This window comes from Fomitopsis serialis, assembly GCF_022376445.1.
Source record: "Fomitopsis serialis strain Sig1Antser10 chromosome Unknown B0H18scaffold_109, whole genome shotgun sequence".
Taxonomy (NCBI): domain Eukaryota; kingdom Fungi; phylum Basidiomycota; class Agaricomycetes; order Polyporales; family Fomitopsidaceae; genus Fomitopsis; species Fomitopsis serialis.
The window spans coordinates 70285-96047 of record NW_025955069.1 but is presented as its reverse complement, the minus strand read 5'-3'; the positions used below and the strand labels follow the sequence as shown (position 1 = coordinate 96047).

Sequence of the window (25763 nt, the reverse complement as noted above, 5' to 3'; positions counted from 1 at the left end):
AGTACGATGTTTTGCACGCCGGTGAGTCAACGCTCACGATTACTGTGCAGAGAGGAGGTTTATAAGACGGTCTTTGCAGCGCTGGCTGAATGGTGCTATCAATAACGGTTATCGGAGTGCGATCGGGGAAAGGAGGGCGCCAGCGCCGGGCATCGAGCAACGCGGAGGCTGGTACTCCTGCGCTAGTCAGTACTCGAGTCGCCTCGAGTCTCAAATCCCTCAGTTATGTAGACGACAGTCGTCGGTGTCACTGACCCAGTCGATCGAAGACAAGGGTGTCCTCGTGACCTGTATGTAGGACTCCGACTCACGGCCGTTCGGAACGCCGGATGGACTCCATGTTGTGACCGCCCAACCGTGTCAGAAGACATGTACCGTGAACCTTTAAGGTTGGTGAACCCCTCTTTGCTGTCCGGCCGATGCGTCGGTCCCTTTTCCGAAGACCAGAAGCTTACTGCTAGGCTGGCAAACTGGTCTGCAGAGTCATCACGGTGAGGACCCGGGTACAGTCAGGAATCACCAACTGAAACGGCACGGCGCGGCCATAACCACAGATGCCTCAGGCATGGGAACTTTGCATGCACCGATACCAAACCGATACATCCGACTGGTCCGGCAACGAGGGAAATATATACAGAGATGCTCACATGGATGCCTGCGTCTCCTCGCTGTCTGCAAGGATCTCTCATCCACCTGCAAGGATCTCTCGTCCGCCATGAGCGCCCCGCCACAAACCCATAGTGACAGGCGACGTCATTCGATAATCAATGCGTCGGCGCGAGAATCTATTGCACGATCGGCGTCACCGACTATTGACGGGATGCAAGACAAGGAGAAGCTCAGTGCAGACGTCGAGGCCAAGGAGCAGCAGTCAACAGAGTCGCCAGCAACCACAACATCGAGCACATCAGAGTTTCCGGAAGGTGGTCTTCGGGCATGGTCAGTGGTGTGGGAGGATTCTTCGCGTTCATCGCCACCTTCGGTATCACCAATTCCTATGTAAGTTCACTCAACTTGTCGTTACAATTTGCTGACAGAATCCCGGGAGATCAGGGCGTATTCCAGGATTACTACCAATCGACGCTGTTGTCGCATTCGTCCTCGTCAACCATCGCGTTGGTGGGAGCGATCCAGTTGTTTTTCCTCTACGGTGGCGGTCCCATCGTGGGGCGGGTATACGACGCTTACGGGACTGGTGTACAGTGCATCCCCTACGTAATGACCACTTCGGATCGGAACTCACAGCATCATGTAGGTTCTGATCCCATTGGGATCCTTTTTCATCGTGTTCTCCCTCATGATGCTATCACTGGTGCAACCAGACAAGCCCTACCAGATATTCCTCTCGCAAGGAATACTCTTCGGGTTCGGGCTAGCATGCATGTAAGCTGACGCCGTAAGCACGTCTTCTATCGCTTCGACCACCCTTAATCTTCTTCTCCTCGCAGATTCAATCCTACCATGTCCGTGGCAGGGCATTGGTTCAGGAAGAGACGAGCATACGCGATCGGCGTCATAGCCTCCGGCAGCTCAATAGGCGGGGTGTTCTTCCCCATCATGCTGCAGCGACTCATCGTCAGCATCGGCTTCCCATGGGCAGTACGGGCTGTGGCTTTCCTCTGTCTCGGGTGCTTGACGATCGCGTGCCTTACCATCCGCACGCGGTTGCCGCTCTCGCGCAGCATCTCGCTCAGAGGTCTGGTCGACCTCAACGGCTTCAAGGATTGGAGATACGTCCTCGCGACGATAGCGGCGTTCATGTGAGTCGTGCTGGACGTCTTTTCCCTCTTGAAATTGACTGACCACATCATCAGAGTGTTCTACGCCATCTTCATACCGTACTTCTACATCCAGATATTTGCAGATTTCTTCGGCGTCCCTAACAGCTATGCGATATACCTCTTGCCGATCATCAATGCCTTCGGCACGCCATCTCGTGTCATTCCTGGGTTGATGGCGGACCGTTGGGGATGGTGCGTGTATCCCTCCCTCGGAGTGGCTTGTGTCTGACGAACTTGGACAGTATCACGATCCTCGTCCCTCCACTATCATCGCCAGCATTTTCACGCTTGCGCTGTGGCTACCGGCGCGGACGCCCGCTGCCATCACGGCATTCGCGGCCATGTATGGTCTGTTCACAGGTACGGCGTCTCTGGCCAGACGCATAATATCATCGGTCATTGACGATTATTTTAGGTGCTTTTGTAACCTTGCTACCTGCGTACATCTATACCATCTCCCCGCTGGAGGTGTACGGCGCTAGGCTAGGTAAGACAATAATTATCCGTTCTATCATCAAATTTTGACTTCCCATCCGTCAAACTAGGCGCGATGTACTTCTTGGTCGGGATCGCCAACCTCGTCGGCACTCCGACCGCCGGCGCATTCTTGGCCACCACGACTGTGGCGGGCTTCAACGGCCTCATCGTCTTCACTGGCGTGTTGCTCTTGGCAGGGTCGCTGATTTTGGGTGTCATTGGTGTCGTCACGGAGGTTCAGAAACGGAGAGCGGTGAATTTGCCTCGATGATTCTCGAACTAAGAAGTCATTATTGCTGCGATCAGCGGGTGCTTGGTATGATACTAGAATGTTGAAACGTTGATACCATTGACTTACAATATGTTGTTGAAGGCGTGCTTGACAAGCAACATGCCCATTTTGGTACTAAGACGTCGCATCACCGTAGATGCATAGCCGTTGCAGTAGCCCCGTACTTAGACCTGCATACGCGACGTTGCGTGAGCTGTTAGCCAATTCATACAAGAAAGCAAGTCCAGGATTTGCGTTCCGTCGGCGACACTCGATTAATTGTAGTGTCGTTATTTGCGACTTATACTCCAGTCAATCATCGCTCTCAAACTTCTCCCCGATCATCGTCTCTGTCTCATTCACCCAACCCGGCCCTTGCGGGCCTGTCGGTAACGCGGAAGTACGCGATCACCATACGTTCACTTGCAACAGTTTGGTTTGCTACTACTAGACACGAACTCTACAACTTGCTACCTTCTAGTCATTCATCGCGCTTCTCGATCGCCTTCTCGATCGTCTCCTGCTCATTTGCCCATACCGGCCTCGCGATCCGGAATCCATCACCGACGCGCGAGTACGAGATGTCGCCCATACGCCCGACGGGCTTGAACTTTGCAGGATCGACGTTTCCGCGCTCGTTCAGCACGTCGTTGCGCACATGAATGTATTTGACATGCCCGAGGATCATCGTCGTCGTGTTCGCGCCGGATTCAGGGTGGACGATGTCGATCACCTGGAAGAGCTGTGTAGGCGGCATGCGTAAGTCTGTCATGAGACATCTGGAGATAACGCGAACCTCGCATTCCATGCTGAACGCGCTCTCCTTGACGCGTGCGGGCTTGACATGAAGCTGTGTGAGGATATTGTGAATACTTGGGTGTAACGGAGTGTCCGCCCGGAACACGTACACTCTTTTCCTTGGTGAGACCGCTGATCGGCCACTCGCTCACGCCCTCAGGCGCGTCTACGGATGTGACGTTCGCAGCCTCGACAAACGGTTCGCTGATGATGTTCACAGTGAAGCTTTTGGTGGCCTTGATGTTGCTCGTTGTGTCCTTGATGTGCTGCCGACCGTTGCCGCAGCAGATCGAGACGAGGGGTGGATTGTGTGTGACCTATGGTTCGAATGAGGAGGCTTCTCTGCGCTTCGAATTGTAAATTCGCACCATATTGAACCAGCTATAGTACCTGGGTTAGCCACTGTCTTTGTCGGGAATATAACGCAATCACCTGAACGGTGCGAGATTCTCAGCCCCACTCGCTGACAGCGATGATACGAATGCGATCGGACGAGGGACGATCCCGCTGATCATGAGCGTATACAGCTTCCTGCACACGAGATAGTGTGAGGATACAGCGCGGTATCGAAAAAGCTGTACGCAAAAACTTCCAGCTTGTCTTCCTTCGCGGTGTCCACCACCTTCCAGCCTGCCTTCTCTCCTTCCATCCATGCCTTACCTGCCGGTGTGTCCGCGGTCTTTTGACCATAGGTCCACTGCGGGTTCGGCGAAAGCGTACTCTGGTACGCGAACGAGTTATTGAACAGTGGGATATCGGCAGCCATATCTGCGGTGTGGGATGCGCTGCCTGGTCGATGACGATGATTGAACAGGCTTATGTAGGCTTTGTAGGGTGCGTATCCAGACCTTTCGGGCGTCTGCTCATTGAGCGCGTTCCCTGCACTGCCCTATCGAGCATGCGCACACTCCGGGGCGAAGCTCGGAGTCCGTACGCGTGGACTACTGATAGGCTCTGGGTTCGAGTTGGCGAAAACATACACATATACCCTGAGGCTTGAGCTGAGTGATGGCGGCCAGCAGTACTACCACTTGTCGAGTCAGCATCGCTCTCTAAAACAGCCCTATAGTCTAGCTGTGATCTGAACCTGGTAGCGCGACGTACCAAGTTCTATGTATCTGTCAATGAGACAGCTGCGATGGGCAATGTTGCGAATTGTCTGCAAGCGTTAACGTTGTCGCCCGGCGCGCCCCCGGCCGGGAGTGCCCCGGGCCGGTGAAACAATGTACCGCCTCGTCCTAATACGAGTCCATTCTATAGTCCGAGTCACCAGTACTTACTCGTCCTAACCCTCGATGGCTTGGAGCGACCCCCCTTACATGGGCCACGCCACGACGAACTGTGGAAGTGGAAATGAAGTTCAACATGCGAGAGTCTCCGGTTGATCATTGCCACTTCGCGCATACCTTTCAAGTCGTGCGGCTGTATGCCTGGTACGTGGTTGCCATCCAAGCAGAGGAATACATCGTGAGGATCAGCACGAGTAGCTAAATTGACTCACATATAGCGGGTCTTCTCCGGCGTGCTAGTAGCGTTCCGCTGCGGAGCTAGGGCAAACCCGAGCGACGAAACGCGATGATGCATCACTCCGCGCAAACACACATCACTGTCATCAGAGACTCACCCACAAACACGATGCTGCCACGGTGAGCTCTGATATTTGGACCACCATCCCGCCAGCTCGACGACCGACCGTTCCTTCGCTTTAGCTAGAAACGTTACGATTGCAAGCTCCGAGTCAAGCCTCGAGTTTGTGCTACAACTCACTACGGCCTCGCCACCACTTGACTACGCGGCGGTCATGTCATTGTGGCCAATCATCGGTGCCGTTTTAGTCGTTTGGGTGGTACGACGACTTCTGCGCTCGCATCCGACGTTGGAACACGTCCCTGGACCGATACCGTCGAACTGGTTCCTTGGATACAATTATGACCTTGTTCCGAAACCAGTGGGCACGCTCTACAGAGAATGGACTCGCACTTACGGACAAACATACAAGCTACGCGGGCCATTTGGAGTGAGCGACATGCACACGATTTCGTTCACAGCATGATTGAACGTTTGCAGGACTTGGAACTAGTCGTAGGCGATCCGAAAGGCGCCGCGCACATATTGAATTCGCCAAACTTCCAACGCAATTACTCCGATAGGGTGGCTTTGAAAGAATTCGTACGTATCATGTGTATTACAAATGACATGGCTGATCGTCTTCGCAGTTCGGGGATGGGGTGTTCAATGCCGAAGGTAGAGGCCCCATTCCATGAGGGCTACACGGACTGAAGGAACTCCCAGGTGAACATCATAAACGACAAAGAGCTGTGCTTAACACGGCCTTCTCGTCAGTACACACGCCGTTGTTATGTGAGTAGCCACTGACGACTTTGTAGGCCATCGAATGTTCGAGAGGTATCACATGTCCTCTTTGACCTCGCCGAACGAGTGAGTTTTCCCCTCGCGGCCACCGACGATATGTTCTTCAGCTGAACTACCTTACTCGCCTTAGCTCAAACAAGAATGGGAAGAAGAGCTGCGGAAAGCTGGACCCTCGGGCATCATATCTGAGATCACCACCAAAATGCAGCGAGTCGCGTTCGTATCCGCCGTCATTCATGCGTTCCGGATCCCTGAATGACCTGGTCTCGTAGCATCGACGCCATAAGCATGACAACGTTCTCCTACACGCTCTCCGAAGACCCAAACATCCCCGCCCTCATCGCAAAATAGCCGACGTCCCTCCGGCACGCTGACGCTCGTCGCGGAGTCACTCGTCGACGCGTTTCCCATCCTGTACAAGGCACCCAGCCCCATGCGGGACTGGACGGTCCTGCTCCGGACCGAGCTCGGGAAGATTGCGGACAGGATATGGAAGGACAACGAGCTGCAGAAAAGCATCGGCGGAGGGGCGATGCACTCGAAGCTGCTGGATGCTATGGGTAGGTTGGCTCAGGCATCTTGAAGAAACCATGCCTCACGTTGGTCGTTCAGGTAGCAGCAAGATGATAACTGGTGAATCGATGGATCGGGATACGGCGATTGCCAATGTACGTGTCGTGCGGGCTCGCGATGTATGGATGCTCATGCAGACGTCATCAGATGTGCGCAGTCATCTTTGCCGGCTATGAGACAACAGCGAATATCCTTTCCGTGGGTCCTCTACTGCACTGACCCAATGGCTAGATGACGAAGTACAGCTCATCCATTGGTGCCACGTAGGAATGCCTGTACGAGCTGGCGAAACAACCCGCAATCCAAGACAAACTGCGAGCGGAGCTCGAAGCTTTCATCGAAGAAAAAGGACGGGAGCCTAACTACGATGACCTCACCGGCAGCGAACTTCCATATCTCGACGCCGTCGCTCGCGAGGCGATGCGCACGAAGGCTGTCTTGTTGACCGTTACTCGTGCTGCCGTGGCCCCCGACACGATACCCCTGCACTTTCCCCTTCGTTCTACGGGAGCGACGGATGTCGTTGTGACTCCAGGACAATTGGTCCATGTCCCCGTACGGGATGGTATACATTCAGACCCCGCGATCTGGGGCCCGGATGCGGAGGAGTTCCGCCCTGAGCGATGGTTAGAGGAGGTCAGCGGGCCTTTGCCTGAGATGGTGAAGATGATTCGTGCACCTGGACATTTGCTGACATTCGGGGATGGGTAAGTCTTCATTGTATTTCACCCTTTGCATCGTTAACGCGCTGTCTTTGCGTCAGACCGAAGACTTGCCTCGGAAGGTACTTTGGTAAGTTGCTCTTTCCACGCTGTGAACAACTCATTGAAACGACGGTCCATCTAGCCATGGCAGAGTTCAAGGTGAGCCCCACGAGTGACCTCGTACATCACCGTACGGCTGACGTTCGTCCCGCAGATCGTCATATCCACCATCATCCGCCGGTTCGTGATCGAAGATGTGGATGACATATACGACTTCTACCGCCAAACGAGCAATACAATCAAGCCCAAGATTAGAGGGCGCGAGCAGGAGCCTCCTCAGCTTAACCTACGGGTCAGGTCGGTCGATGATGTGTAGTACTGGTTGAAAGGTGTGCCCGCGTATGCGTGCTTGGTTGACTGAAGCTTATCGCTCTGGTCAGTAGGTACTAGATCTCTGACTGCCGCTATGGGTGTTCTTCGGGACAGTGTACCGTGGTCTGCATCATATTCAAGCCCTTTGCAATACTTATTATTGTCGGGGCCCTTCCGTGCTTACTGAGTGAAGGTCATGTTTGTCCCAGGATCCTCATGCCAACATTAAGGCCATAGTAAGGGATTTAACGCTACGCTTGTCCACGGCAGGCTACAGGAGGAGGAGGAGGAGGAGGAGGAGGAGGAGGAGGAGGGGGGATCGGAACTCATCTCGTCGCATTGCACGTCTGGGCGCCTATCCCCTAAATGCGATCCTCTTCCTCTTCGGGTAGGATACATTCCACCCGCCGTTGCCTCCTCCTCTGTCAAAGTTTCATTCCCCGCTACTTCTGAAGTGGCTGAGAGCTCGAGGATGTATATATAAGAGGACAAGACCCTCTAAACAGCGGATTCCATCTCTTCGCCCCGTCCCTCTGAGCTAGATTGCCACTGAGACAGCTACAGCATCACTGAACTCGCCGGCCAGGTGAGCCGTGCTCTCGTGGTAGTCCAATCACAGTGGAATATAAGCCAAAAAATATCCTCACACGCAGCTGGCAAAGCTGTGAGGTCGTGTACAAGTCGTGTACGTGGTGAAAGCCATTCAAACGGAGTCCGACGGACCTCATCTAACTTACTTTCATTGCCTTATAGAGCCATGCGGGAGACTGCCAGATCCTGATCGCCACTAGTCACCTTGCGCGCTCGCGCTCAGCGCTCAACGCGCGTCGCGCGAAGATTCACCGCCGCGGTGAATCTTGCCGTTGGATTGCTCCTGTGAGCCGTCGTGCATTGACTCTATGTATTCTTCGCTTGCTTCAGATTTCATGCCCCACGTCCTACGCGCGCTCTAGAAGACGGCCCTCCATAACATGGGGGAGCATCCCTCGTTGCTCCATTCTCTTCACGGTCGCGACCACTCCACCTATGACATAGCTCAGACTTGCCGATATGCGCGTTCGTGCACGCTCCATACACATGAACTCCTATAAGTGTCTTCCCTTCCAGCGCCGACGACTCCAGTACACCACGCTCGGCTTTCCAACGACTCTTTACGACGTTCTTGACCTGTTCACATTCTGACCTCACACTTCCCCGATAGAATTGACGACAGCAGCGAGGGCCGACGATGTCGCACAAGCTTGCGGAGCCCTACTCGGGCAAGAACCCTGTGCCAAAGATCACCACGAAGCTCACCTCGCTCTTGAATCCCGAGAAGGCCACCGAGGCCAAAGCGAAACAGGTGCAAGACAGCCCCGGGAAGAGGCTCGTCAAGGGACACGCCATGCGAACGACAGACCCGACGACTGGAGAGGAGCTGACCATTCGGAACGCGGACCCGAAAATGGAGGCTGAGTGGGAGGAGGAAGGCGGAGAGAATGTGTTGAGCCATGTGTTTCCGCCTCCAGGTATGTGTTCATCCATGCTCAAGAGTACAGCAACTTAGTCGGCATGCGTAGACATTGACATGCATCGCAAGGTCATGCTGTCCTCGACATCCACCGCCATTCTATACATTTCAGCAGGTTACACATGCGCCCTGCTCGTCGCTCTCCTGTTTGGCTCATATCTCTGGTTATGGCCCGTCATACTGTTGCCTCCCATCTTCCTTGCGTACAGCATGCATTTCCGCGTCAAGAACGCGTCTCAGAACGACTTCCAGAACCGTATATGGCATTCGGAGCGCGTGCGCGGTCTACGCGCGGGTGACGACCTAGACCGCAATGGCAATGTCGCAACAGAGGAACGGACGAAAGAAAGTGTAGAATGGGTCAACTCGGTGCTGAGGGGCGTGTGGCCTATCATTAACCCTGACATGTACGTCATCCTGCCCTCCATTTCACAGTTCCTCCTCCCATCTCCTGCAATAGGCTCTATTGGTGTGAAGTGTGTGCTCTGGGGCGAGTATGGTTGCTGACGTAGAGCCTATTGTGACATCCAGGTTCAGCTCGCTCGTGGACATGGTCGAAGACATCATGCAGTCTAGTGCACCGTCATTTGTTGTACGTCCATTTGCCGTCTGATCCATGCCCCATGTTCATATGCCACCATAGCACTCTGTTCGAATTGCCGACTTGGGCCTCGGCTCGAACGCGGCGCGCATGACGTCGATCCGCTCCTTGCCCGACGCGGACGGCAGCAAAGACGGTGACGGGATCTCCGAGTCGCTCGAGGTGGACTCCGCAGACATGTCGCCAGAGGAGCGGGACGCTCTGGGCGGCGACCACGTCAACCTTGAGGTAGGGTTCGCATACCGCGCGGAACCAAGCGGGGAGTCCGCGCAGAGCAAGGCGAAGAATATACAGTACGTCTCTGTACGTGATGTATGTCAGCAGTCCACTGACGATGGAATGATAGCTTGCTGGTGGAGTTCTTCGTCGGCTTAACGGGAGTCTTTGGTGTCAAGTTTCGTCAGTGCGACTTTCAGGTTCTGCGGTCGGTCTTACTCAACGTTTGCCTTGCAGCTGTCTGGGTCGAAGTGACCGGAGCGATAGGGACGGCGCGCGCGCGTGTCCAACTGATCTCCAACCCGCCATTGTACGCCTCACCCACTTCGGAGATTGCTTACTCCTCACGAGCTTTTGACTTCTGCAGTGTCAAAACAACGATGATAACCCTGCTCGGTTTGCCCCATATCACTATCAAGGTCGTGCCACTGAACGAGCGGCTTCCAAACATGATGAACATCCCCTTTATCTCCGGGTTCATCTCGAGCGCGATCAACACCGCTGCGGCTGAATATGTCGCGCCGAAGAGCCTGACCCTCGACCTCCAAAAGCTGATCAGTGGAGACGACATCAAGAAAGGTACGCATACTCCGCCCCGATCGGTGTCGTATTGACTGTGCCGACGTATTGACTTCGCAGACACGGAGGCACTTGGTGTGTTGATAGTCCACATTCACCGTGCGACTGGCCTGGCAAAGGCGGATACGAACGGGTCATCGGGTGAGGGTTTCGAAATGGCTCTTCCATCCTTGCGATCTGCCACACTAACCTGCTCGGTCCAGTAGATCCATACATCACACTTACGTTCTCGCGGCTTGGCAAACCACTGTACTCAACGCGGATTATCATGAATGACCTGAACCCGGTATTCGAGGAGACGGCCATTATCCTTGTGGACGTCAACACCGTGAAGCTGAGGGAGAAGCTGAGCTTCCAGCTGTGGGATAGCGATCGCATGAGCCTGGTATGGCCTTGTTCGTCTCCGTATTCACGATTCTCAGGCTGATGGCGGATGCTGTTGTGACTTGCAGGACGACATGCTCGGCTACCACGAAGTCGATGTTGTCGAGCTGGTCAGGCAACGAGGGAAACCCGTCCGGCGCGTCTCCACTCTCTCCTCTCCTGATTCCCACCACCGCCCCGGAAACGTCGAGTACACCGTGGGGTACTACGGCAAGCTCTTACCCAACGCTGCGCTATCCACGGATGGTGTGGACCCTGGCATCCCGGACGACCTCCGGCAGAAGCCAGAGTTCAAGGAGGCCCGGGCGGTCGCGCTCGATGATTTGGAGGCGGACGTTTTGACTACGCCGCCTGATCAGGAGTGGGTCAGCGGAATTCTGAGTGTACAGGTGCATGAGATCCGGTATGTGTTGAACAGAGTTGGATATTGGCTTTGCGGATCTGACCGATGTTTGTTCTCCAGATATTTGGCAGTTCGGAGAGGCGAGAAGTCGAGCGAGGGAATGGGGGCCAAGGGTCAAGACGATTCAGACGAAGCGCGGGAAGAGGGTGAAGATCTGCCATCCAGTTACTGCACTATGTGGGTCAGGCGACATATACTGCTCTGGAAGTCGCTGATGAGCTCCTAGAGCGTTGAATGACGAACTGGTGTACGAGACCCGCGTGAAGCCAATCACCAGCTCGCCTATGTTCAATGCCGGGACAGAGAGGTTCATCAGAGATTGGCGCAAGGCACACGTCACTGTCAACGTCAAAGACTCTCGGATGCGAGAGAATGATCCAGTACTCGGCGTAGTCTTTCTGAAGGTACGTGGACTTACCTGAGGGCTCTGCGCCATGCCTTATGTGTCCACTTCGCCGCAGCTTTCTGAGCTTCTGGTGAATGCGTCTGAAGTTACCCGCTACTGGTCTATCGAGCAGGGTATCGGTTATGGCCGCATCCGCATCTCAGTGCTCTTCCGACCTGTGAAGCAAAGCTCCCACCCAATCTTCTGGCTTCGAAACGGGACACTCGAGATCCGCGACATTGCCGTGCAGTCAGGGAAATTTCTCGGACTGCGAGGTGCGTATGAAGGTCACTACCATACCCGCCGAACAGAAGGTGTCCGAAAACAAGCGGAGAAACGTGACGATGAGACGTGTGGAGCCACAAGACACCTCCAACTTGTTGTCGACAGCGATACGGGGCAGCTCTACTGGTTCTTCCGCGACGCCAGCGGTTTCAAGACGTCGGCGCGCAAGCCCTCGGCGTACTATGGCTCCGTGACCTCGTGGATTACGAAGACGGGCCGGTCGAGATCGCGTTATGGCGGCGAAGCACGGAGACTACTCCCGACTGAAGCTCAATTACGTCCCGCCTGACGGCGATCTGTCGTACTGGGATTCGGACAGGGAGAAGATCGAACGCATCGGTTCGGTCTTCTTGGACATTTGCTTCAAGCCGGGCATCTCTGGTCTCCATCACCAGCTACTCAAAGGCGAGGGTGCCAAGAAGCGCCAGGCCTGGGATGAGTATGATAGGCAGGAGGCCGGAGGGATGCGGGACGACGTGGGGAAGATGGGCGTCGAGTCTACGGCGGAGAATCATCAGCCGAAGGAGAGTAACGAACGAGTCGGGCCGATGGACGCGTTGCTGGAACACCGAACATGACAAGACTATGAGCGGTGGTCCGGTGAATGCGGCGGGAGGCGATACATCGTCGGCGGGCGTTGGTGATGAAAGCAGGACGGAAGGCACGAATACGGTCGTCTCTTCCGACGCAGCGGAGACCGAGGAGCAGACGCTCGAGCACCCCGAGGAACACACAGAGGAAGCTGAGCGACGGGATGAGGAGTCCAGCGAACAAGACGGCGAGTCCGAGAGCAAGGGTCCCATCGAGAGGTTCAAGGATTGGCGACAGCATGAAAAGGAGCTGCATCGTGGTCACCGTGGCGTCATGCAGGCGAAGCCCGCGCGCACTGCCCAGTGGATGAAAGACAACGTTGAGGAAGGCGTACATGCAGTCAAAGAGCGCATGAAAATGCATGCGAAGCAGCCGGATGTCGAGACCGAGGTCTAACAGGTTATGGGTGGATTCACGGACAGTTGTAACTTACTGGAGGTGTACTATTACTCTGGAATTGTGTATACTCTATAGCCATGCGTTGTTGTTGCCGTATTGAAGCGGTCTTCTCTGTACAAGTAAGGACACCCTCACGGATATGCTGTAGTTCATCTCGTCTCGTCTCGATGCTATCGATGTTTGTATGCTACACACCGTTCTTTCCATTACAGTACGCTATGTCTTCGCTTTGATAAGGCCCGCCATGAGATCGAAGCTATTTCCGTCAGGTTGTAAATCGATGTATGTCCCGCTGCCTCCTCCGCCCAACCGTCCCTCTCGGGCATCGTGCGCAGCAAACCATGGTCGCTTGTGATGCCGACAATGCGGACCATCTGAGGTGGTGTGACGGTTGTCAGCTCCACGAGTTGGTCCCTGCGTGGATGCCATTTGGTTCAACAGTGCATGAAGAGGCAAGGTGAAAGAGTACTGACGAGTGCAGCCATCGATCATAGTACAGGTCGAGGAAAGGCTCAAATGACCCCTTGTGGTACAGGAACGTTCCCCAAAGATCTTCAAACTTGGTGAGGATGATAGCGGCGGTGCGTTCCATGGTCAGCGAGACGCTCGATTGCGGCGGGACGAGTTGAAGTAGAGACTGGATTGGTGGAGGGTTGAAGACGTTCAACCCACTGCCTACGAATCGTTCAGAAATACGTGAACCATGCATGTACTTGTTCATACCGATCACAATTTCCACCTTCCCACCCGAGAAGCTCGTGTTGACGAGTATGCCCCCGATCTTTCTTTTCTCCCCGGTGTTCGTCACCACATACACGTCATTCGGCCACTTCAGTCTCGCTCGCCTGCCTTCTTCGCCGAGAACGCCCTCGTCCCTGCATGCCTCGACAACGGCAAGCCCAAACAGGTATTGCACAAAGACGAGCTTGCTCGCGGGGAACTCTGAGAGGGAGACGCGTAGAAGCAAGGAGAACTGGAGGCATCCCGAGGGAGACAGCCAGACATTCGCGCCTCGTCCGCGGCCGGCGAGTTGATGCGAAGCGAGCGAGACTAGGGGAGCGGGGAGAGTCGAGAGCAGATGGGTGTTCCTATGTTGGGGACATATCAGCGGGGAGGCCCGCGAGGCTACCGGGGTGCACCTACTTGTCAATCATGGTTTGCGTGCTCGTCACAACCTCTCCGTAGAACAAGGCTTCGCCCATTCCCCACGCATCTTGGCTGTCCTTGCAACCAGCCTTGCGACGCGCGCGCGCCAGCTCGTCGTAGAATTTCTTGGTGTCGAACAGAGGTGTCTGTTCTGCTGAAGGGAGTAGGCCGTTGCGGCAGATGAGAACGTGTTTGGGATTCCAGGATGAAGATCCGATCGCCGTCCAGCGTCCTCGCGGGCCCGACTGAGCACCTCCCACCCGGCACTAGCAAGTTGATAGTGAAACGTATCGTTGCTGTCTTGCAGTGTGATCGGCTTGTGCGGGGGTAACGAATCCGGTTCGATGGACAATGCCTGCAGAACGCGATCTACGATCCATGGCTTCGATGGGGAGGATGTCAGGAACTGTGGGAGCGGACTGCGATACTCAGATGTCTTCTCGGGTAAGACGAGGTCTAGCGTCTGGAGTATAGATCGGAGGAGTTGCTGACGCTGGGCTTCCGCTTTCTGGAGCTGATCATCGGAGAACAAGGCAGGAGAACCCGTAAGCCGAGACAAGAGAGGTTCGTCCGTGAGCGGGTGGTCGATTAGGATGGCGCAGAATATCGCACTACCCTTCCCATGAGATAGTTTTGTTGTGGCAACGCCAGTGCACGCCCCGTCTTCCACGACATGGGCTATAGGTTCCAATTTGCTAGGCTCCGCGCTATCGACACCCTGAAAACTTCCGAGGAACGGCAGGCAATGAATGTGAAAACCACCAAGCGATATCGTCGTGAGTAGCGCGTTCTTGAGAGAGCCTCCTTCGAATGCTACGGAAATCTTGGTGTCGGAGGACTTGTCCGAGAATTGCAAGGCCTTGCTTTGCTCAGCCAGCGTCATCTTGGACAATCGCTCTTGCAATCCAATATGAGAGATCGCTCCGTGCGTCTGCACTTTGACGGTCGCTCCGATTGTCAACAATCTGCCGCCGTCCTGGACATACTGTTCGATCGTCGAACTGAGCGTAGAGTCAACGGGAGTGCTCTTGCATGCGGGCAAAACGAGCAGGGCGCAGTTTCCCAGCCATGCCTGGGTAGACAACGCCTTCCGGGTGACGCTCTGTACTGCGTAGTTTGGGCCGAGGGCAATTCGAAGAGAGGTGATGCAATGGGAGAGCGAGGATGCTACAACCTCGGGTCCTGAATAAACAAGAACGTTCATTCCTGTGCACACAGCTTGCGTGACGGCAGGAGAAGACTGGACAGCCGGACGAACTTGTGACACGAGATTGCAGCCAGATCACCACAGCCAAATATCCGAATTATGGTGACATGAGCATGAATCGCAGAGTCCGAGTTTCATTATGCTCACAACAGCGACGATTTAGCCTGCTATTAGCGTTGAGGTAAGCAAGGAGTATCGCCGCGCCTGCCTTCCCTGAATGCGTTAGCGGCCTACGATGGCTGCAGTGGTGGTGTAGGAGCAAAATGAAGCCGTTTCTCGTTTTCCGTCAGAGCGCGGCACGGCGTGGCGCCGAGCGGTGGGTAAGATCTGAATCTCCCGATCAGATCGTGGCACTCTTTGAGCGGCGAGCCGCCCTTTGAGTTTCAACGCGACTACTAGTAAGCTCTTGCCACTGTGACTAGTAATTCTATCATATCCTACAAAAGAACTCATCTTGTTTCACGTTCTATACCATATGTCCAGCGACCGACAATTGCGCGACTTCATAACCCGACAGAGAGTACTGCTCTCCAGCGAACGAGATGCAGAGGTTGAGCGGTCGGCCCTCCTGCTTTCGAATTGCGGACCAAAGCTGCTCGAGCAGAAAGGTCTAGCACTTGGGGGCCTTGGAGTAGCTAGCATCAACATAGGACTTGGAGGAAAGACGTACGATTCTACTGTTCGGGATATACCCCGGAGCTGACTACATATTGGGGTCCACCATGGATTAGTCTAGTGGAACTAGAAAGACCTACGGCGTATCATTCCACTCCATTGTTGCCTCCGCACAGTCTCAGGTATATTCAGGTGGCCTCTAGGATCTAGGAACGACTGACACTCTGTAGACCAGGTGACCTGGCCAGGATAGAGGAAATGTCGCTGAAGGTTCAGCTCGCAAGAAGACGACGACAAAGGGAAAGAAGGCGGATTCTGCTGATAAGTCACGTCGCTCGACCGAGGGCGTTGTGTACAAGGTAAACCCTTGTTCTCTTCCTGACGAACTCGATGCTGAACCCGTTAGGTGTCAGACACGCGCATTGTGGTCGCGATGAATGCCTCTGAATCTGGCAACGATGAACTCGACATCCCCGACCGTTGTCGACTTCTAAAACTCGCGAACAGCGTGACGTACGATAGGTGAGGATGCTGATGGATCTACCAGTTCCGGTCTCAGAGTGCATATTCAGGATGGACAAGGCATTAGATCAACTCGAGAAAGTGGTCCTGCCCGACGCAGCAGTATGCCTTCGACTGTCATGACTTTGCGCGGCTGTTCACAGTTCGTGTAGGGGGCTACCGGACCAATCCCTGAACTAAGTGGTCTAGTGCGCGTGCTTATGGGAATATCACAGCCCTCAGAGCCTCAGAACTCGAGAGCATCACATTCTTCGATGGCAGCCTAAACCAGAGCCAACGCGACGCCATCAGGTTCGCGATGGAATCCAGAGAAGTAGCCTGCATTCACGGCCCACCAGGTAGTCACATCTTCATGCGTGTTTGCGCACAATTGAGCTGAAGCTGCCATCGGCCACAGGCACAGGAAAGACACATACACTCATCGAACTCATTCGCCAATTGACCAGCGTGACCCCGGCAAACCCCAAGCCGCTCCGCCTGCTCGTGTGCGGCGCATCCAACCTCTCCGTGGACAACATTCTCGAGCGACTACTTGCTTTGCCTGCGCCTACGAATGGTGCAAAGCTCAAAGTGACACGGGTAGGACATCCCGCCCGCGTGATGGCACATGAAGGGGTGCTTGACGCGACGCTCGAGATGAAGGCTAGCAGGAGTGACCAGGTGCGGCGCGATACGACGCGGACAGTGAATCGCAGTTCATGACGTGTCCGCAGGCGGCGCTGGCAAAAGACGCGAAAAGAGAGCTCGAGGAAACCCTCGCTATACTCTCTGGAAAAGGGAAAAGCGCGAAGGGCAAGGCCCCGAGGGGGGCCGAGCGTAGGAAGATGTGGGAAGAAGTCAAGGCATTGCGCAAAGAGTGAACAATCCAGCAGTTGTCGATCGGACCGCCCAGACTCGTTCCGTGACTAACGTTATTTGTAGATACCGACGGCGCGAGGGCGGTGTTGTCGAAAGTGTCCTCGGGGAATCACAGGTCCGGTAGTCTCGTTTGGTGGGCTAGCCGACATCCTGATTCGCAAGTGACTAGGTCGTCCTTGCAACGTGCCATTCTGCCGGCGGGTGGCAGTTGCGAAACCATCAGTTCGACGTTCTCATCATAGACGAAGCAACCCAAGCCATGGAGGCGGTACAGGCATTAGTTCCTTGCCAATATCCTTTGCTGAACGAGAGTGTTAGGTCTGTTGGATACCGGCCTTCAAGGCGAAGAAGTTGATCCTCGCTGGAGATCCGATGCAGCTGCCCCCTACTATTCTCTCAACTGATAAGAAGCGCAAGGAAAAATTCCACCAAAGAGGGAAAACGGAAACTGAAACGAAGCAGTCCGCAGAAAGATGCGCCCAAGCCATCGGAGCCACCGCCCGTGGATGAGCATAAGGATTCGAATGGCTCAGAGAATGGCAATGATGACTCCAGCTCTGCAAGTGATGTCGAGATCGACGACGCCAAAGCACCTGCAGAGCCCCCAGAAGATAAGCAGAGCCAGCGAGTATTCAAGAAGATGAGCTCCGACCGCCGCGATCGCTCGAGACGACTCTATTCGATCGACTCGAGAAGATGTATGGACCTGGCATCAAACGCTTGTTGAACGTGCAATACCGGTATGTCTTTGCGCCCCTATGAGGCCGCCCATCGCAGGTTACATCGCTGAGTCCATCGCAGCATGCACGCCCAGATCGCGGCGTTCCCTTCAAAAATGATGTACCAGAACAAATTGACGTCCCACCCCTCCGTTGCATCTCACCTCCTCAAAGATCTCCCGAATGCAAGTGCAGCGGACGAAGACGAAGAGAGGGAATTGCTCGGCACCCCCGTAGTGTTTTTCGACACAGCGGGTGCGAGTATTACGAGAGGGTCGAGGGTGACGAAGATGAGGGGAGTAAATGCAACGAGAATGAAGTGACTGTGGTGAAGAAGTATATCGAAGAATTGGTAAGTACTCACCCTCATCTCTGTTGTGCTATTCCAACGCATCGAGATACATCTAGGTTGGCGCAGGCGTGCTACCGTCACAAATCGCTGTGATCACCCCGTAGGCGCCATTTGAGACGACCATGCGCGTTTTATTCAACGCGGACAATAGGTACCAGGCTCAAGTTGCCCTTTTGGCATCCACGTTACGACCCGTTTATGGACTTGACCTCGAAATTGGGACTGTAGACGGGATGCAGGGCCGGGAGAAGGAGACGGTGATAATCAGCCTTGTACGAAGCAATGAGAAGGTAGGCTGTGTCAGTGTCGTACTGTGTGCATGTGACACTGATGCGATATCAGCGGGAAGTAGGCTTCTTGAAGGATAAACGAAGACTCAACGGTGAGCGGAATACAAGTTACAGGTTTCCTTGACTTGACCGCCATTCCCAGTTGCGATGACTCGGGCGAGGCGCCACTTGGTACGTCAACTGTCAGAGGCATCAGACCCACGTTGACAGTGCATTGTATAGTGTGTGGTGGGCGACTCGTCCACCATCCAGCACGGTGGACGGTTCTTGAAGGCGTGGTCTGCATGGCTGGAAGCCAATGCAGACGTACGGTTTGCCGGCATAGACTAGGGCTTGTTGTCAGTCTGCTTCGGGCGCTCTGAACACATCCACTGTCGCAATTAACTGTATATTGTCTAGGATATGCCAAGGGTCGGGCAACGACTCTCGGCCAGTCGCTATGCACCCGCGTTAGATGACAGCATCTCTAGGTCGTCTGTGCTGTTCATCGATTGATCACCGCTTTCACATTTGAAGGCATATAGGGAAGCCATACTACTTTCGACAGATGTAGTGCTCGGTAGGCTCTCGAAATATGCAACAGTTGCGACTTGATACAGATTCTCAAGACCTGAACGTAAAACGCGCAGCCGTACGGAACAAGTGACTGCTTGAATAGAACAACTTGGTACAGTGCTGGAGTGGGCACACCACTTTGAGCTCGTTCGTCCGAGCCCGAGGAATTGTCATACCAGTCCTTGTGATTTCCTCGGCGCCCAAGTTTGACCGATGACCTTGGTGAGTCCGTCTGGCCCAGTGTTCATTCGGAATGCTCAGATTCAAGATTAGTTGCTGCATCTAATGCTGTCCCACTGGCAGATTTGTCCCCACCGGACAACACGTCTCCGGAGTTCAGGATAGCTTCCGCCTTCACGGAAGATATGCGTGTCGCTGGTAGCATGAGCGCCGGGCCTGTATATCGCCGGAAGTCCAAGAGGACACTTACGACACAATGAACGGACACTTACCGGTGACATCGGGTACCGCGACACGGAGGCGTAGTCTATTCAATTACTAGATATTGGTTCCATTCCCGATGTCCAGCTATTGAATAGGCTTATATTAGATGGGAGCCCACGCTGCACTGCTCATATCCCTCCCAACTCTGAATATCTGGCTCTAGCATCGACTCGTTATGAGTGTTCCTGCGCCCTCCGCTGTCAGTAGTCCATCGGTGCGAGCACCAGCGCAGAAGTGCTACATGGTGGTGACGCCTTCAGTTATCAACTCCAATGGGACCAGAGATCATGTAAGTAACTCATCCGTGTCTGATTATGCTAGGCTGAAAGTCTACTGTCGATGTCAGGATGGCAACGACATCAAGTGGTTTTTGAAGTTCGGTGATGGTGAGGGAGAGACTCCGACGGGTCGCTACGTCACTCACAATCCCGACTATGAGTGAGTTTTCTATGGGGTATCGCGCTATCAGGCAGTCATTCTGACGAAGATTCGTGGCTAGGATTCAAACAAACGAGACTGGTCGAGCAGGAACCGAACTGAAACAGAAAGTCTTGGAACAGCGTGGGTTCCAAACATCCGTCGGACATGGCCGTACGTGAATATCATAACGATCGTGTTAAATATGTACTCACCAGCGAATTCATGCGACCCAGGAAGCGAGTGGTTTGTACTCTGGGAAAGGCCGGATCAGAACCCACCCATAACCTTGAGTCAAACGTTGACTCAGGCAATCGACGCCTTTGCGCGCTACAACCTCGGCACCGCAGCGGGTCGTACTGCAGCGGTCAATGATCTGAATAGCAAGATTCCTCAGGTGTGCAGGGCTGCGCCACCTTGAGTCAACTCACAAACCCTCCCCGCCGAATCCTTGTGTATTTCTCGAGCAATTCATACGAAATCGACGTGTTCCGGTCAAGACACCAATGTATGCATCTATAAATATGGGTTAAATGATACATCGTTCACAGTGATCTTGGCATCACGTATGCGTGTTCGTACGGTACATGGGTAAGTATCATGTTACAACGCTGCATGGGAGCCCACCGTCACGGATCAAGACGTGGAAGGTACAACAAATAGCCGAAAGAGGCTGGAAATGCCGATCGAGTACAGGGCGGACGGGCCAGCACCCACCGGGACCAGCAGAATAAAATTACGATACACACGGGCAGCCGTCGTCGAGCTCAGTACTCTTGGATTTCAGACAGCGACGCGTACTCCGAAGTCGTCTGGTCATCATCATCATAGTACTCCTGAACCACCTCGCGCATGGCATAACGCATGATGGGCGTAATCGGCACGAGCTTAGGTCCAACTACGTCCTCCTCGTATTCCTCAGGCGGCGGCTGGCCCATCATCTGCTCGTGCGCACGCAGTATCTCCTCCTCCGACATCGGCACCATCTCGCCCTCCTCCGTGCCCATCTCGTTGTAGTCGTTCACCGCCGTCATGCTGCTCCCCGCGGCAAACTGCACGCGGCTCTCGCGCCCCGGCACGCGCACGCTGTCCCGCATCCGAGTGCTGTCGCGCAGCCTCACACTCAGCGTCCGCGAGTCCACGCCCTCTTTGGTGATGGGCTCCGTCCACCGCAAGTCCAAGATCCGACCGCGTACCATGCCATCCACCGCACGCGCTCCTAGCTCGCGGCAGAGGAGGAAGTACGGTAGTGAACGTGCACCGGGCTGGGCCAGGCGGTTCATGACCTTGAGCAGCTGAATAGCCGTGAAGTCTGCGTGGAACTCTGGTGCGTCTCCCCCATCTACACCCATAGGACCGAAGCTTGCTGGTGCTGCATGAGGGTTGCGGTTCAGCGGTGAATAGATACGGAAGCCGGAGTTGGAACCGGGAGAGGGCGGGACGCGCTGCTGCGCGGTTTGCGACCCTTCGTGTGCGTGCTCAGAAGGCGGCGTAGCGTCCGTCGCTGGCGCGGCGCCTGTCGCAGACGGAGGTGCCTGGGCAGAATGAATGATGTGCAGGTTGAGGAGGGCGTGCGCTTGGAGGAAGTGCGAACTTTGCTTGACTGTGAGCGCGGTGAGTTGGCGTGTATCTAGGCGAGGAGGGGGTGAGCCCAACGTACTGTCCAGCTTTCCACGGGTGTTGACTTTACGAAGTGAGAATCAGTGTATGCGAGGCCCACGTAAGGAGATCGACTGACCGTAATCTGGGATGAAATCTTGCCAGTGCGCCAGTTTGCCTCCGAACGCTTCATAAAGCTGCTCGAAGTCGAGCTTTGGACGGAGCTCCTCCGGGACGCTCGGCAGGATTCGCTCGCGGAAGAAACGCCTCGTGTCCGCCTTCGCGTAGTCGCCTACAGTGATGATCTGAAATGGACGCTGAGACGCTTTACATCAAATCACAATGACATACAACATACCTTACAATGCTGCATGACATTCAGCTGGCGGAGCCACGTCTGGTAGAACGGATCGCTCGTCGCGTGTATGACATGGCAGAGCCGATCCTGTTTCGTGAGCACCAGCATCGCATCGAGAAGCGACTTCATCGCATCCACCGAATGAATGAGAGCCGGCCTGGTTCATCACCCACCCCACCCGGGGGTCAGCTCTCCATCCCGGGACGCAACGTACACGGAAATGACTCACAGCTTGTGCGCCTCGTCAATGAAGAACACCGGAACCTTCTTCACCGGCGGCGCGCGCTCCTTGCCCTTCTCCTTCGCCTCGTGCCGCGCATCGCCGTTCATGCTCCCCTGCTGCGACTGTCTGCGCGCCGCCCCCTCCGCCTGCGCACGCCGGCTGCCGAACAGACGCTTGCGCCACGATGGTCTGGTGCCCTTGGTTGGTTCCTTCGCCGTGCGGACCGACGAGGTGTCCGACTCTGTCTTGCGCTCCGCCGCGCAGACAGCCTCCATGTCGGGCTGGAAGTTCCAGTAGCGGAGCAGGGAACTCTGGGTATTGTTCAGTGATTGTTACACGTTACGGCCCCGACGAAGGGCGTGAACGCACCTGGAAGAGTTCCATCAGGCGGGCGATGTCGCTCGTCTTGATCTCCGCCATCGTCAAGTGTGGTGTCCCCTCGCCGGATTGGCCGGATGTCCGACGCTCAACATTGAGCCTGTCGTGCTGCGCCAGCTGTTAGATATCACGTACACGGCTGTAGACATCATCAGTGCATACCTTGAATGCCCACGCCTCCTTTTCGAATTCGCCATAGCCAGGCATCTCTGGGTCTTGAGAGAGCGCGTTGAAATATGCCTCCATTTGTTGACTGCACGGTGTCCAGCTCAACGTGCGACGCGCGCATACAGCTAGTCAATAGCTCACCTGAGGCTCATATAGAGACTTGGCAGGTCAGCGAACCCCGCGATCCGGAGGTCAAAGTGCAGCACATGGTACGTCGGGCGTGTCAGCACCTGGCGCAGGAGGGCCGTCTGCAAATGCAAATCGCGTCGCCGCGTCACCGTCAGCATATGGTGCGCTCTGCATTCCACGATCGGAGACACTCGATCCCTGCCCCAGACCGCGATGAAGATTTACCTTGCCAACGCTGCTCGCACCGAAGAGTACCGTGAAGCTTGGCTCGCCCTCGAGAGCACGCTCGATGGCCTTCAGCTCCGCCGGGCGGTCGAAGAATCCTGGGAGGCCCGAGAAGGTGTGTGTCGGACTGAGCTGTGCGCGCTCTCGCGCCTCAGCCAGTTCTCTCCGGGTCTCTTCGAGCATTCTCTTGGATTCTGTGAGGGAGCGCAGCGTTTCGGACGGCTGCGGTTATCGTCAGTATCGCCTAAGACGTAAAGTTAGCTAGAGGTTGCCTGCGCTCACGTTCGCGAGGACACCAAGGATGTCGCCGATGCCAAAGAAGTTGCGCTTTTTGACGTCGACGGGCAGGGGCATGCCGCGGCGGTGGGGGATATTCGAGCGGAAAAGCCACTGGACGTGCAGCCTCGCCGTAGGACCCAAGGTGTGCAGGCTCTGTCTGCGAGACGAAGGCGGCGAGGAGGCGTACGCACGCGGGCGTGGGCGTGGCGTGGGGGACTGCAGGCTGTTGATTGTCTGCTGTTGGTTCGCGGTGCCGTCTCTGCGTGCCATGCGATTACACTGCGTTCGAGGAGGAAAGATGCTAGAGCTGGGAAGAAGATACAGATAAGGCGTTAGGAGTGAATGAAAGACAAGACTTGGAAAGCGATAGCGGGCATGGGCTGAGCTCGAGATGAAGGTGAAGCGAGAGCAGATATGAAGCTGCGCCTAGTCATTGCCCGCCGTTCTGCATGCGGCGGAAGCTTGTCGCAAATTTGATAGGACAGCCACGCCACGCCGCCTGGATGCTTCATGATGCGGCCGTGAACTCTTCACCACCGGGCAGGTGGTCTGTGCACGTTGTGCCGGCGAGGAAGACGGCGGTCGAGATTTGTCTAGGTCAACTTCTTGAATTGCCCTACTGATTCCTTACATCCTCGAGAAGAATACCAAGCAGAGAGATCCAAAATGTTGGAAGTTGGCTCAGCTACGGTATGGCACAGGGTGGTGTGATGGTGGTGCAAGGTGAAGAGCTCTGGAAACGGCAATTGTCTGTGACCGTGCAGCGTGTACGCCACAGCGACATCGCGATCACGTGACTCGACGCGTCGCTCAATACCGTAAATCAGTTCGATTCAGATTTCAGAAGAACTACATAGGTATGCCGAAAAGGACAGTAGGTTACCGAACGAATAGAATAGGCTGCGGGTAATTTCCCCTGACCGGACACGCGATTTGAGGTCGCTGGCATGCTAATGCCATATGATACAAGTAGTCTGATGCGGAACAGCGCATACACCATTTTGTATCCTGTTAGAGTTATACCACCGTACACTCGTAACATGTATCTGCTACTTCAATGTTCCTGTGAGAACAAGCTGTCTCAGACGGCCCAGTCGATCGTCACAATTGTACGACACACATGTCGTAGGCAGAATAGAATCCATTGCATCAATGATCACGCACTGGTAACAGTGAAATGTTACACGGACGATACACGACTCCATCTGAACCATTTCGCTGACACAGCAATAGCACCCGGTCTCCGGCGTCCACGTTCCGGCTCTACAGTGCATGTTCATTGGTCCACCGTGACGAGGCTACGAGACAAACGCGTCCATGGGGCCAGACAAGTGAGTAAGCGAGACTTGCATCTGGGCGAACCTTTATTCCGACTGCAGGCCTCAACCAGGACCGGATGGCCCCATCAGCAAGACATCAGCATAAAAGCGCAAGACGACAGTCGGTGTAACCACACCTCTAGACTCCCCGGTCCCTCAATGCCCACGATGACCTCTAACACAACAGAGGTGAGCAAATCTGTTACATCGCAGTCAAAGTCAAAGTCCAGACTTACGATCAGCCTTCAGGATGATGCAGTCTGTGTCGACAGCGGTAGTGTAGGCTTTCCGATGCCGGCTGGCGTGGTCAGTGCTCCAAGTACATCGGGCGGTGTGACAGAAATTGGACAGCAGGTCAGTCTCGTAGTGACTGCGTAATATTATCAGCAAGGCTAACTTGACCATACCTTCGGAATCTGCGCTAAGCCAACCGGGCACATTGCAGTACGTCAATCGATTTGACTGCGAGTGGTTCATAGTCGTGGCTCAGACGTGCTTACCTGTGACTTCCAAGACCAGTAAAGGCGATCATGCAGTTCAACTGGGCAATCAGTCGCTGCATCCGAACGACACGACACCGGTGAGCGATCAATCAAGCGCAAAATCCCAACTTTCACTTACTTCGTACAACAGAATCCCTCGCGGATAGGCATGAATCCAATGTACATGCCCGGCGCCTTTACGCCCTTCGGAGGGTCGGGGGTGCAGCAGTACGGGATGCCACCCAGTGTTCCTGACGGCATAGTCGCCCTCAGTTCATCAGAGGTTATGCAAATACGCGCTCTACTCGCCGAATGGGTGCGCGTCAAGGACGAGATTCGAGCTGCCCGTGAGGATGCTGCCGCTGCTGATGCTGCTGCCGCTCGGGCTGAGGCGATGGAGGCGAACGCGCGCGTGAAACGGATTGAGGAGGCCGGATTGAGGAGAAGCAAGAGGATGTCGACCAGCGCGAAGCAAGTATAGGGTTGACCACTGGAGCAGGCTGCTGGCCAGGGCGGGGCGCGCCTTACTTCTCTCTCGAAACATCCCCTCCACTTAGATTAATAGCTGTCACTCGCCTTTGTACTTAAAGTGGTCCGTCCACCACTTCGCATATCCATCCTTTCCCCGCTTTTTATCTATACCCAAGGACTATTTGCGAGCCTCACGCTTTCGGCGCGGACGAACGACGAGGGAGACTGGAAGTCGCGCGTGCATCAAGAGTCGCGTCGCCAAGTCGAGGGGCAAGTCGCTCGTTACGGTCGCGCGTCCGTTGTCA

At 55.0% G+C, this 25763-nt stretch overlaps 8 protein-coding genes across 8 annotated transcripts; 5 read left to right on the top strand and 3 right to left on the bottom strand.

The window, feature by feature from the left end:
- Nucleotides 1–415: 415 nt before the first annotated feature.
- B0H18DRAFT_1036563 (major facilitator superfamily domain-containing protein) lies at nt 416–2892 on the top strand. The gene is made up of 11 exons (XM_048030365.1): nt 416–491; nt 555–923; nt 956–999; nt 1054–1197; nt 1256–1383; nt 1449–1760; nt 1815–1973; nt 2059–2141; nt 2197–2268; nt 2327–2574; nt 2632–2892. The coding sequence occupies exons 2-10, from the start codon at nt 566–568 to the stop codon at nt 2527–2529; spliced, it is 1503 nt and encodes a 500-aa protein (XP_047888010.1). The 5' UTR covers nt 416–491; nt 555–565; the 3' UTR covers nt 2530–2574; nt 2632–2892.
- Nucleotides 2893–2995: 103 nt separating this feature from the next.
- B0H18DRAFT_48949 (uncharacterized protein) lies at nt 2996–4254 on the bottom strand. Its single transcript, XM_048038274.1, has 6 exons — nt 3917–4254; nt 3760–3854; nt 3696–3708; nt 3438–3644; nt 3326–3379; nt 2996–3271 (listed from the first exon to the last, which is right to left on the bottom strand). The coding sequence occupies exons 1-6, from the start codon at nt 4091–4093 to the stop codon at nt 3011–3013; spliced, it is 807 nt and encodes a 268-aa protein (XP_047888009.1). The 5' UTR covers nt 4094–4254; the 3' UTR covers nt 2996–3010.
- Nucleotides 4255–5376: 1122 nt separating this feature from the next.
- B0H18DRAFT_1123908 (cytochrome P450) lies at nt 5377–7353 on the top strand (the record flags this gene model as incomplete). Its single annotated transcript, XM_048034769.1, has 13 exons — nt 5377–5496; nt 5544–5571; nt 5620–5665; nt 5715–5766; nt 5831–5916; nt 5973–5996; nt 6052–6260; nt 6313–6368; nt 6421–6471; nt 6541–6980; nt 7037–7065; nt 7120–7136; nt 7192–7353. 13 exons carry the CDS (start codon nt 5377–5379, stop codon nt 7351–7353), a joined length of 1320 nt encoding a protein of 439 aa, XP_047888008.1.
- Nucleotides 7354–8215: 862 nt separating this feature from the next.
- On the top strand, nt 8216–12699 carry B0H18DRAFT_1214852 (uncharacterized protein; the record flags this gene model as incomplete). The annotated part of the gene is made up of 15 exons (XM_048036601.1): nt 8216–8857; nt 8909–9266; nt 9391–9451; nt 9503–9753; nt 9807–9859; nt 9914–9986; nt 10044–10255; nt 10316–10396; nt 10462–10640; nt 10708–11042; nt 11103–11219; nt 11269–11446; nt 11504–11902; nt 11958–12251; nt 12295–12699. The coding sequence occupies exons 1-15, from the start codon at nt 8578–8580 to the stop codon at nt 12697–12699; spliced, it is 3276 nt and encodes a 1091-aa protein (XP_047888007.1). The 5' UTR covers nt 8216–8577.
- Nucleotides 12700–12918: 219 nt separating this feature from the next.
- B0H18DRAFT_1136951 (uncharacterized protein) lies at nt 12919–15052 on the bottom strand (the record flags this gene model as incomplete). Its single annotated transcript, XM_048035596.1, has 7 exons — nt 12919–13019; nt 13043–13116; nt 13176–13377; nt 13426–13790; nt 13846–13994; nt 14102–14686; nt 14786–15052. The coding sequence occupies 7 exons, from the start codon at nt 15050–15052 to the stop codon at nt 12919–12921; spliced, it is 1743 nt and encodes a 580-aa protein (XP_047888006.1).
- A 398-nt stretch (nt 15053–15450) lies between these two features.
- B0H18DRAFT_1036521 (AAA domain-containing protein) lies at nt 15451–19048 on the top strand. The gene is made up of 22 exons (XM_048030364.1): nt 15451–15721; nt 15787–15852; nt 15924–16029; nt 16077–16192; nt 16243–16294; nt 16345–16386; nt 16431–16530; nt 16590–16852; nt 16906–17048; nt 17114–17165; nt 17220–17318; nt 17369–17400; nt 17468–17613; nt 17691–17790; nt 17852–18005; nt 18032–18121; nt 18178–18221; nt 18273–18411; nt 18464–18503; nt 18554–18582; nt 18634–18749; nt 18811–19048. The coding sequence occupies exons 1-21, from the start codon at nt 15531–15533 to the stop codon at nt 18739–18741; spliced, it is 2112 nt and encodes a 703-aa protein (XP_047888005.1). The 5' UTR covers nt 15451–15530; the 3' UTR covers nt 18742–18749; nt 18811–19048.
- A 537-nt stretch (nt 19049–19585) lies between these two features.
- On the top strand, nt 19586–20248 carry B0H18DRAFT_958587 (uncharacterized protein; the record flags this gene model as incomplete). Its single annotated transcript, XM_048042707.1, has 4 exons — nt 19586–19699; nt 19757–19848; nt 19910–20001; nt 20064–20248. 4 exons carry the CDS (start codon nt 19586–19588, stop codon nt 20246–20248), a joined length of 483 nt encoding a protein of 160 aa, XP_047888004.1.
- A 271-nt stretch (nt 20249–20519) lies between these two features.
- B0H18DRAFT_938883 (uncharacterized protein) lies at nt 20520–23920 on the bottom strand. The gene is made up of 9 exons (XM_048041846.1): nt 23190–23920; nt 22908–23129; nt 22695–22801; nt 22548–22638; nt 22377–22493; nt 22014–22318; nt 21785–21941; nt 21566–21731; nt 20520–21511 (listed from the first exon to the last, which is right to left on the bottom strand). The coding sequence occupies exons 1-9, from the start codon at nt 23454–23456 to the stop codon at nt 20595–20597; spliced, it is 2349 nt and encodes a 782-aa protein (XP_047888003.1). The 5' UTR covers nt 23457–23920; the 3' UTR covers nt 20520–20594.
- Nucleotides 23921–25763: the final 1843 nt, after the last annotated feature.